This window comes from Lepidochelys kempii, chromosome 1, assembly GCF_965140285.1.
Source record: "Lepidochelys kempii isolate rLepKem1 chromosome 1, rLepKem1.hap1, whole genome shotgun sequence".
In the NCBI taxonomy this organism is placed as follows: Eukaryota; Metazoa; Chordata; order Testudines; family Cheloniidae; genus Lepidochelys; species Lepidochelys kempii.
The window spans coordinates 162,626,635-162,639,004 of NC_136380.1; the positions used below are offsets into that span (position 1 = coordinate 162,626,635).

At 37.2% G+C, this 12,370-nt stretch overlaps 1 protein-coding gene across 3 annotated transcripts in view; it reads right to left on the reverse strand.

Annotated features, from left to right (window-relative positions):
- Nucleotides 1-12,370, reverse strand: part of TTC3 (tetratricopeptide repeat domain 3) — a 131,340-nt gene that overhangs the window by 97,902 nt on the left and 21,068 nt on the right. For 2 of the 3 annotated variants that reach the window (XM_078854584.1, XM_078854583.1), the window contains 7 exons: nucleotides 10,582-10,705; nucleotides 7,572-7,657; nucleotides 7,145-7,239; nucleotides 3,652-3,714; nucleotides 1,504-1,558; nucleotides 597-759; nucleotides 422-470 (listed from right to left, as the gene is read on the reverse strand). In XM_078854584.1, the coding sequence (XP_078710710.1) occupies nucleotides 422-470; nucleotides 597-759; nucleotides 1,504-1,558; nucleotides 3,652-3,714; nucleotides 7,145-7,239; nucleotides 7,572-7,657; nucleotides 10,582-10,705 (635 nt within the window). Of the gene's footprint in view, nucleotides 1-421; nucleotides 471-596; nucleotides 760-1,503; nucleotides 1,559-3,651; nucleotides 3,715-5,246; nucleotides 5,428-7,144; nucleotides 7,240-7,571; nucleotides 7,658-10,581; nucleotides 10,706-12,370 lie in introns of all 3 variants that reach the window. The other variant, XM_073360955.2, reaches the window with a different exon arrangement.

Sequence of the window (12,370 nt, forward strand, 5' to 3'; positions counted from 1 at the left end):
CTTTAAATGGAACATATTTCCCAATCTGCTTCCCTAATAGCTACAGTACTGCAACAGAGATAGAAGGAAAGTTAGTTATGTTTTCAGGATTTTTTAGATTTACAATTTATAGCATGGGGAAACTAAAAAACTAAAGAAAACAATCTAGAGGTAGTAGTAGTCAGCACAAAACAACTGAAATACATTTTTTAATTACTTTGTTTCCTACACTCCTCCACAACTACCCCTCATTATGATTAATGGGCATTAGACACTGCTGGGTTCAGATACTTGCCTCTTTTCCCCTTATTTTTACTTGTTAGTGTATAACATAGTAATTCAAGCAAACTCTGTGCTCTGTGCTATTTAAACAAACATTAAATTAACTTTAGATTAATTGAGTTAATTTTTATAAATAAAAATAAATCTGTCTTTAACTTACTTTTTCTCAAAAAATATTTTCTTTCTTCTGTTTTTACTCACTTTCAGACCTATAGAAATTTAACACAGAAAGCACTAATCCAGCAACTGAAAAATGTTAAGTCATTTGAAAGGAAAGTTGCAGTTTAAGGTACTTTATTGTATTCAGAAAATATCTTGAAGACAGAAAAAGCTACCTTTAATTTCGTCCATTTCCTTCCTTAACTTTGTGTTTTGCAGAATAAGATCCTTAACTCGCTCAGGAATATTCTTGCAGAGTTCCTGGGCTCTCTCATTAGCTTCCAGGGCCCATTCATGTTCTCCCAGCAACGAGAGCGCCTCACAGAAGCGATAATGACCCTAATGTGAATATCAATTTAAATTTTTTTTACAAAGTGATGATTCTTTCAAAAAAGAAAAATACTAACTTGTAGCTGAAAGAGTGTCTTAGTAGACTGAACAAGTTAAAGTTTTGACCTACTCAGTAACATACAAGTTACTATCTGTTCTAGCCAACTGCTGAATGGCCAGTGTTACATAAGATTTGCCACATCAAAACAGATTAATGATCAATCAAGTCTAGTATCCCATCTCTGGCTTCAGAGAAAAGTGAAGATGCCTTTCCCTAAACCGCAATATCACTTTTGCACTTAAATATGGACAATTACACAATTGTTCAAGTCTTTTTAGACAAAACTTTGGGAATGAGACTTCGTTCACTGTTCTGCATATTTTATTATGAAGTGTTGTGCATATTCTAATGCTATGTAGCAACATAATACGTGTTTTATTTATCACAACAGTGTTTTTAAAATGTACAATATATTCTCTACCCTCCAGCCTCATGCATACAAAAACACCACCCAATAATATTTAAAAAAAAAAAAAATCAATCTAAATTTTAATTTTTTTTTTTAAAGTTTACTCTGATTACTGAGCTGAGCTCCTGCCACTTCCATGAGAGCTAACTGGAGTGGAGCTAACTCTGCATCTAAAAGGATTGTGCCCTTATATCAGACACTGGGATCTTGTATTTAGACCATTTGATGTATTTTTCTTTCTACTGTAAAGATAGAGTTGTTGCCAAATTTACATTAAACTAACCTTTGGCCAATTAGGCTTCAAAATAGTGGCCCTTTTTCCATCAACAAGAGCTTTCCTTTAAAAAAAAACAAAAGGAAATATTTATTAGTATTGCAGTAGTACCTAGAGTTCAGGGCCCCACTGTGCAGGACGCTGTACAGATATAACAAAGAAAGAATTCCTGCACAAAACAATTTTTAATTTACATGTAAGACTAGACAACAGGTGTTTATAACAAAAACTTATGGAGGGGGTCTAAAAAGGAATAATAGGACAATAGCTGTTAGCATAACAAGCACAGCATACCAGCTGCCTAACTATCAAGTTTTTTGTAGCCATCAACGCAGAGAGGAGTTGTAAGGAGGGATCTGAAAATGGACAATAAGGTGGCCTTGTGGCAATCAAGACAGGCATCATTTGTGCATTAGACGCAGGGTTCAACTTCTCGATACCATGCAAAAGGATGCTAACGGTGAAAACAAGTATTTTGATGCAGTGGAGAAGGGGTAAGACTATGAAGGGATGCAAAGATGGGTTGATGTGGTCAAAACAAGCCATCAAAATTGATTGTTACAGCAGCATTTTAAATGGCTGTAAGTGGGGCAAGACAGGATTTGTCAACACCAGAAAGGAGGATATTGCAGTGACTGAGATGCAAGATGAAAGAAGACCTGAATGAGAGATTTAGCTGTGTGGATAGAAAGGAAAGGCAGGAAGTAGCAGCAAGATTTAGGCATAGTTTGGATGTGAAGATCGAGACAGAGGGATGAGTCAAAGATGACACCCAAATTATGGTCTTGAGTGAAAGAGAAATTGAGTCTACGTGACTAAAAGCGGGAGGGAAAGAGGCTTGTATGGGGGGAAATCATATTTTGATTATGTTGAGCTCTATTTTGGTTATGTTGAGCTTCACCTGACAACTATATATCCACAAAGAAATGCCAGAGACACAAGATGAGATTTTTAGCTTGGACAGGTGACACATCAGGAATGGAGAGGTAAATCTGAGTCATCAGTATAAAAATACTGAACTCATATTTATGACTAAGAACAGTTAGGAAGAAAAAGGAGATGAGAAGGACAGAGCTCTTTGGGATTCCCACAGAAAGTCAGAAGGGAAATGAAGAGGATTCTTAATAAAATGCTAAAGGAGTGGCTGGAGAGGACAGTCATGAAAGCAGAGGGAAAACAAGATTTAATGAAGAGCATGGTTAACAATGGCAAAATTTAAAGACAGTGACAACAGAGTACTGGTTCTGAGTTTTACCAAGGAGAGTTCATTAGAGATTTTGGCAAGAACCATTTCAGTGGAGGGAAAGTAAGCCTGACTGAAGAGGGGCTACAGTGGCATAGGAGGAGAGGAACTCCAGACAGCTGGAGTAGATAATGCATTCAATTAGTCTGGGGAGAATTAGAAATGAAGGGGAAAAGGGGCAATAGCTAAAGAAGCAAGTAGGGTTTCAGTGGGTTTTTGTTTTTTAAAATGGCATAAACTAAAGCATGCTTGTGCTGCAATGGAAGGGAGCATGCTAAGAGTGAGTTTGAGCACCAGGGAAATGGAGGGGATCAGAGTGGCGGTAAGGTATATCAGGAGATGGGATGGGATCCCTGGCACAGGTGGAAGGTTAGAGGAAAAGATCAGAATAGTTGTAATATTTAGATGCTTTGTATTTGCTGCAAATTATATCTATATAATTATCTATATAATTATATCTATTCAAAATATACATGTTTTCTAAAGATGTTTACATCTTTCAAGTTTTCAATCATATTCTCCTCGTGGAATTTCCTTTCAAATGGATGGAAATCCAGCCATGCAAGATAAACACATTTGCTGGATGGCTCTGCTCAGACAATCAGCAATAAAATAGAAGGTTGAAGATGAAAACAGAAAATAGAAAATAGAAGATGAAACTTAAATATGAAGCCTAACAAAGAACTAGGATGACAACACAGCTCACTTTTTTTTTTTTTTAAACAGCTATTTTCAGTCTGCCTGAAAACAATCAGTTTTATCCTGTCTCCTTTATACTGTGCTATTATTACTTCAGGAACCAAGCATTGTATCTTCAAGGGATTAAAATACTACTTTACCAAGTATACGGCCAATTCAGAGTTTGCAATTACAGGAAACTTCAGCATTTCAGATTCCAGAAATGATTTACTTACCCATATTGTTCAGTGAGAAGAAAACAGAGAGCCCGGTTACCGTAAAGAAGATGGTTTTCAGGACTTAAAAATAAATTATTAAAAAGGTATCAGTTAATAAAGTATATTACTTCTGAACAATATAAAATGACTAATCATAAGGAAAACAAACTTTCATTTTTCACAATAAAATTCTCCAACCACTCCATTTCCTCAATATGTGCAAGTCTGTGACCCAATCCAGCAAACACTTATAAACATGCTTAATTTTACTAATCTGAATGGTCCCATTGATTTCAGGTGTGTAATCTCGGGCAAGGTACAGAACTCAGTCAATTCTGGCAGTTCCCTCCCCACATTAAAAAACAGTTCAGAAAGATCTAAATATTCAGGGGAGGAAGAAATGGGGTGCATCAGGAGCAAAGCATTAGTGAAGATAAATTGCAACTCAGCTCTGTTGAACTTATTGAAGTGCAGTTCAAATCCTTTGAGAGGGTATATTTACCATGATTTTCTATTAGCTCAACTTCACTTTTTCAGGCTGAAAAAGGTGCCTGAGGTGCAGAAAGGCCAGCTGTACTGTAATATATACTGCACTTTATTTGGTGCTGAAACTAATGTTTTTAGGCAAATATATTCTTGTTTCTGAACAATACACTAATACAACTACTCCATTAAGCCCTCTTGAATGAATTACTGTAGACTTCCTCTGTTCCTGGATCAATCCAATGCTATCCAGAGGAGTTGAAGCAAAAATCAGAACAACAGCAAAACAGATTTTTCATTTGTGACTTGTATTATTGCTTATGACTTCATTTAACAAAGAAACATTAACAAAAAAAAACAAGAGGGTATTTTATTCTATTTTGACTGTTGTTTTGGAGGTTCTCCCAGCTAGCTAGGAATCTTCTTGCAGCAGACTGACAGCTAACAAAATTCTCTGATTGAAAGAGGAAGACTGGCCTTTTCTTGTAAGCTCTACCATGATGCCTTCAGACACAAATACTTTTTTTATTTACTACAGAAGTAGAGAGCATTTTATCACTGAAATATAGGAATGTCTAATCCACAAGAATTATAAGGGGTAAAGTGAATACTGATGAGTGCTAGGCCATAGGGTTTAAGTATCTACCACTAAAATAACAATTTTCATAAAAATGTCACTTTTCAAATAACAAACATATCACTGCCCCTAACTATTGAAGGGAGGAGAATACCAAAGTGGTGGTAAAGGAAATTAGCTTCCTCACCCTCATATAAAGGAAGCAATTTTCCAGCCTGTGGTTCTCATGTTTGTTGTCTTTGATTATGACTATAGTTCTCCACTCAGTTCTATGAACAACTACATCTACAACAATGCTGCATCTTTAACTTTTTAATTGCTGGACACACGGGAAGAAACTGCAGAAAACAATGAGAACACCTTGAGCATGCAATAAACAAACTATGTTTTAATTCCACTTATCGCTGTCCTAGCCATTTTACAAGATGGCTTGTACCAAACAGTTTCTTCATCTCAGGTAGGTGTGAACTGGTACAATCTACAAAGGCTTCTCTCTAATATAGACAGGAACCCAAAAGCACTGCTGCTACAGAAGTTTTTTTCAGTTTTTTACCCAGGTGGCTGCTTTACAGATGTCTGATTGGTACATTGTTCATGTAGAGGTGGAAATCGATCTTGTGGAGTGTGTTCGAGTTCCTGGCAGCGGCTGCATATCATGGTGACTATAGCAGAGGTGAATGCAACTGGAAATCCATTTTGAAAGCCTTTGTTTAGATATGGCTGAACCCTTTGATCTTTCAGTAATAGAAAAGAATAATTTTGATGATTTTCTGAACAGTTTAGTTCTTTTGAGAATGCTAGCGCTCTTCTAACGTCTAGCATGTGGAGCAGGGCCTCCCTTTTATTGCATGTGCCTTGGGAAAGAACGATGATAGGTATAAGCTAATCAAGTGGTATGAGGAAAGTATTTTTGGTAAGAACTTTGGATGTGGTCATAACGTAACTTTATCTTTAAAGAAAATTATATATGGGGGGGTACAGCATGAGAGCCCCTATTTCCTCCACTCTTCAAGTAGATGAGATGGCCACAAGAGGGTGGGGGAGGAAGGGACTGCAGGGTGATCTCCCAACTCCATACAGCCAGTGGCCTGTGCTCCCTTCTGCCATGCTGGAGCTGCCACATTTATTTATTGACAAATAAAATATGCAGAATTTTAAAATACTGTGCACAGAATTTTTATTGTTTTGGAGCAGAATTTTTAATTTTTTTGTGCAGAATTCCCTCAGGAGTAAATAATATATTTTTTGAACAATAAAGAAAGAAAATGAGGGGAGAGGAGGATAGTTCAAACAAACTAACTCTACTCTATCACTACAACAACAACACCACTAAAGAGTAACACTAAAGATATACTAAATAGGCTCTGCTAAGGGCTCCACCTCAGGCCAAAAGTGGTTGAGAAGGAACTGAAGGCAGTTTGGCCGCTTAGCATAATATAGAGCCGCCAAAAGCAGCCCAAGACTGTGGGAGTGTGTATAAGCAGCCCGAATGAGCACTGCTACCAAAAATCTCCAATCACAGGCACAGGGATGCAGACTCACCTAAAGTGGAGCACTCATACGGGAAGCTACTCAAAGAAGAAATCTACTTTACCAGTTGGCACACAGTCTGAGGGGAGACATTAGGAAGGCATCAATCCTTTCAAATGCATGCCGACAATATATGTCAGGCCCAATACTCCCTAAGATAGGAATCTTTATGAAGTATACAGCCTTTCCACAGACACAACTGAATTTGCCAAAAGCAGCACTTGCTTGTGATAGCACTGTTAATTTCAGCAAACCAGTGTTTTGTTGCTAGTTTATTTTACAAGGCATAGCATTATACACTAAGTAAATACTGTACCATTTGCATGAATAATATTTGTTTTTGTTTTACGTTTCTTTCTCCATTTGAAGTCATACCTATAAAACAGTTTCCACAACCACCCAAAGGATGACTTCAGGGGAGGAATAAGCAACACATATTAGATGAAGTAAGCATGATCTCAAACCCTAAATATCCCACTGGTGCCAACACTGGGTCAGCCCCACTAGTGCCAGTAACACTGGGAGCCCTATTGTAGGCAGCTATCAGCTCCAGTAGCCATTTTCAGTAGTGTATCCTGTTTTTCTGATGGGACCATGTTTAACACACAGCACTGAAATTGGCTTCTGAAGCTGAAGGGCCATTTACCCTACCGCTACCAACACCGTTCGAGCTGATGTTGCTGAACTAGTATTAGTAATGGTGGGCATTTTTTTAAAACGCCACTAACATAGACAAAGATAAAAAGTGTCTTTAGTACTAAGACAGGAAACAGAGATAATATGAAAGTAAACAAAACTGTGGTAAATCAGTTAGGCATCATCTGATTTTTAAATGGGTGGTCAAACAAACCAAGACAAGTCTGAAAAAGATAAAAATGTGATATACACAAAGATGATCTAGTTAGTTGACTTAGTTCTTACCAAAATTCTATGGCTTTAGTGTATGAGCTTATAGCAAAAGCAAATTTCTCTTGGGAAAACTCACAATTTCCTCTCTTTTTCATAAATTCACTTTTCTGTAAGATCAAGAAAAACAAATATGCAACCAATCAGAATTTAACCCAACTGTGATGAGAACTATAAAAGCATTTAACAATATGTATTTAAGTATCTCATTCGTGTGTATACCAAATGTTGAAATGTACTCATAACTAATTGACCTGGAGCAGTGTAATTATCTGAAAAGGCATGCAACTCCTAATAAGTGTTGGAAAATGATCCTATAAAAGGAATACTCATTTTTGGCCAATAGCTTCTCTACAAGTTTCTGTAACTTTGACTATCTTTGATCACTCTTGTTTTTTTAAAAAAAAATTATACACACACACACTTTAGTATTTTGTCCTACCTTTATACAGTTTTCACAACTCTGAACTTCAAACTCTTCAACTAAATTGCAGTCTTCCAATGCAACTTTAGTTATATAATGTTTATCTGTAGGCAGAAATTAGTAAGGTAAGGAAAAAAAAAACCAAAAGCCAAACAATAGGTTTAACTGCTTGCTTTTAACAATCATTGTATATTCTATAACCGTAAACAGGATGTGTCTAGTTTTGTTTTTCCCCTCATCAACAACAGAAATAAGCTAAAACAAAGTAATAAATTTCGAACAGAATGTGGATTATTTTTGTTTCCACTGTTGCACAAAATATGTAAGTCCCAACTGAATTCAGCAAGGTACTTAAAATTACGAGCATTGTGCCTAACTTGAAACATGTGAGCAATCTCAATGAAGTCAGTGACAATACTCACATATTTGAAGCCAGCATGTACTTAAGTACCTTGCTGAATCAAGGACTAAATGATTCTCCCTTTGAACTAAAAGCCCAAACCCTGCCATCCTCAGCCTACATCTCAGTGCCATGGAGCCTTTTGCTACTACAATAGAACTTTTTTGGATCATAAGAATTAAATTCTCATCTTTCTGAATAATTTATTCAAAAGTTTCATGAAGCTGACAGATATTATTCAGCTCTAATCACAGTAATATAACAAACAGATATAAATGTGTTAACCATCACAGTCATGTAGTAGAACGAACAGCAGTTAAGAGTTTCACCAAACATTTTGTTTCAATCAAGTATTTCATTTGGATGACAAAGTAACAATCTTTCACTCTACCACTGTTATATACTTTAAAATATCCACACAAAATGGATGTAAAGTTACCTATTAAATCCATTACCATTTCAAGACTTTGGGAACTAAGAAAAATATTAGCCAGATAATGAGTACCAGAGGGTACCCACAAACAGTTCTATGAAGGAGAAGAGCTTACACTTAAAACCAAGTGGGCTAAGACTTTAGAGCTAATTATTTACTAGTCTGGAATATTTTAAAATGAAAAAATTGAAGAGTTTCTAAAAATATCTGACAGAGTCAGTATATGGGAATGTTGTCTTTTAACATAGGAGGCACCCATCCTACCCACAGGACATCACAACAAGAGACAAAGCCTCCTGAGCAAGATGACTGCAAAATTTCTGATCATATCCAATCGTCAGACTGTCTCCAAATGTTATGGAGTTGTTTTAACTTTGAAACTGACTTCTCACTAGTTTCTAATGGGACCAAAATTATCAGTGTCCTAATCTGCCTAAAGACACTGTCAAACTTGTGGACTCCTGTTTAAATTTTTTTTTTACTATACTTCAGATAATTTTTAGAAAGTGCTAGTGAGTCACTTCTTTATAATTAGATATAAACTCTTGTTTTGTTTTTTGTTATACTGAAGTCTTTCATCAAATGTTAGACCAGCCTTGTTTTCTTTAACAGTCATTCTTGAAAAGGAAGGTAAGAGAAAATATTCTGGTTTATTGTCTCTCTACGAAAAAAAGTACCTCACGCCAAGTAGGATTCAGATTCCAATGTCACTGATGACAGAACACATCCCAGTTATCAAAAGCTTATTTTTAATACAGAAGGGGATATCATACCAATGGCAGCTGCAGCAAGAACGATGATAAACACTGGAGCAAAACTGGATATTGCAAAGGAAAGACTGCTAAGCTGTTTTTCTAGCTTTAGAATAGCTGACAAAACTGAAGAGTGGATGACTCCACGGAAAAATTAAGTATACTGCATTTAGAAACTGTTTCACTTAGCTGATAATCATGTTCTCTGTCTTTTCCTTTGTTATCTTCTAAGAGTTCATCTGGCTCTTGTCAATTATTCCACAAATGAGGTTATGATATTTAAGATACAATCAACTGCTGTGAAAATTACTATCACTGACTAAGAGTGGAATGTCAATGAGGGAATAAGCAGCAGGAAGGGATAAAGTCAAGATAAGAATTTCCTTTGTAATGAACATTAGAAAACAAATACATAAGTACGAGAGAATAATCCTCTGTACTGAAAAGATTCTAATTTTCCCACGATACCTCAACTGCTCCAAAGCTAAAGAAAAAAAAAATATAGGACTCAGACACACATCCACACCCCCAACCACCCCATGACAAGGTATCTTCCCCCATTTTTTTTTTTAAATGCTTGTCAGTCTGGGCAACTGCACCTGAATTGCCCCTCTATGATCCAGCAAGAGCACCCAATCTTAGATTTCCCACTCCTAAGCCATTACCACTCTTGGACTGACATATGCACCTCTCTACTTCCTGACCAGGGCATGTCCAGGCTGCACAGTTCTCTTCTAAGGCTGTTATTCCCCAGCAAGGCAGACCACCTAACAGGCCTGTGCCTGCACTTGGCTTACTCTTCAAAGGCTGTAAACAGTGTAACTGCTAGAGTTACAAGTTATCACAGCTCTTTCTAAGCAAATATGTTTATTCTTAAAGTAAAAGCATTATACAGAAAGCATATTAAAACCAATTAAAGAACGTACATGCATGCTAATAAGCTACCAGAGATTGCCCCAAATCCTACAAGGTCTCTGGCTGGTGAGTAGTCCTTCAAGCCTCACCAAGGTTTTTTTCCCCCCTCATGATCACAAGTTCGTAATTGCCTTGGCTCAGAAAAAAGCACCCCCATGAATCTGCGAATTACTCCTCCATGCTGTTTGGAACTTTTGATCCTGGGAATAGGTAATTCATAGATAAAGGTCTTGAGGTCTTGTCCCCAAAGCAAATACCCTCTAGAAAACCTGCTCAACTATAAATTCATTCCTGTCTTAGCCCATTTTCTAAAGGAGTCCTTTGAAGCTCATAATACTTCCCAAGGGTTACATTAGTCAGGTCTCCTACACAGCTTACATACAATCCCACAACACCACAAACATTTGCATTTTTAATATGAGATCCCATGATATTTAAAAGTTAATTCAATAAGGTGTAGCCCAATTCAATAATGTTTGTCCAGAATCTTGCAGGAAATTGGATGCCTGTCACAATGATTATACTTACATTTAGCAAAGAAAGCTTCTAGAGGAGGCCAACAGTAATCTCCAAGTTCTTCTAATTTCTGTAGAACACTGAACTCGCCTGTACATTTCACCCAGGCAAGAGCAGCCCCAATATCAAAAACTCTCTATTTCAAATAAAGGGTAGAAATTAGAGAAAGCTAGCAACTATACTCGGTTTTTCTTATATGGGATAAGCTAAGTAAAAGAAAATAACCTAAATTACTGGCAACATAATATAAACTAAAAAATTTAACAAATATGGATAGCATATCAGCAATGTTGTGTAACAGTCTGACAAATAAGGTGCAAGGGCAAATGTTTAGGGTGTTGCCTGGAAAAAATAGAAAAGCATAGTTCAAATACTTCATATCTATTCCACAACCCATAGAATTCAGGAAAGATATTTTTAGTTTATTTCTACGTTATTTCTTGCATAAAAATATGGTCAAAGAGAACCAACACTAAGTTAGATTGCATTTTCACAAATTACAACAGCCACCTCATTTTATGCACAACAAAGGCACATGGACAACCTTAGAAAAGGTTTTTTGCTCTAGCTGCTAGGTTAGATGTGACATACCAGTGACGCTGGCAGATCAGGTACCTGCTCATACCAAGGTCCCCGTGTCTCAACTGGACACTGACAAATACATAGCTGGAATCAGTCTGGTTCACCTGTGTAATAATTCTAATATCTATTTTAACAATTATAAGAATGTGTTTATACTTCATTGAATGCTTATGAATTGGTGAGTGCATTAATATTATTTATAATATTGTATCCGATATTGTAAGGTAATATTTCAGCAGTTACATTGTGAACCTCTGTGACTGTATAAATCACCAGATGGGAGAAAGACCTTAATTAGTGAGGGGCTCATCTTCAAAAGAAAGTGTTATGCCTTTCCCCAAAGGAAAGGTCCATGAACACTCGACAGACTATTATGGGACCCTGCAACTGGAGTCTCCCTAAAAACCCTCAAGAGAACAAAATACTTTTATTGTTCTGTCCTCCTCCCTGTGACAAGAAGTCATGCAAGTGGATTCCTCCGATCAGTTGAGTTTCCAGCTCAGAGTACATGACATGAGGGGTATAAAACCCCTAACACAAACTGATGCTTGGACTCTGGGGACAAGATTTTTCCAGGCATAAGCAAGAGATCCCCAGCTGCTTAACCTGGGTTAGCCCTAAAGGACATAGAGCTTGTGGATTATAGAAACTTCTACTACCTTTTGAAATTTAAGATTGTAACTTATTTGTGTATGTTTACTGCTTTACCCTGGTAAAGAATTGTCTAAATTTCTTTTTCCTATTTAATAAATCTTTATATAGTTTTTTACAGGATTGGCTGAAAGCATTATCTCTGTTGTGAGACTTCAGGTGCAACTGACCTGGGGTAAGTGACTGGTCCTTTGGGACTCAGAGTAACTTGAATATTGCTGTGTTTCTTGGTGTAAAGGATCACTGATCACAAAAGTACGCGCACCTGGGTGGTGAGATAGCTCAGAGTAGCCCAGGGGACTGTCTGTGACTCCATGTTAATGCTGCTATAGTGCCTAAGGAGTTTGCACTTGATAAATGGCTGGTGAACTCTAAGGCTATGTCTACACTACAGACCTTACAGCAGCACAACTGTCCCGCTGCAGCTGCACCACTGTAAAGTCTCCTGTGTAAGCCACTCTATGCCAGCAGGAGAGAGCTTTCCCGCCAGCATAATTAAACTACCCCCAACGAGCAGTGGTAGCTACGATGGCAGGAGACGCTCTACCACCAACATAGTGCTGTCCAC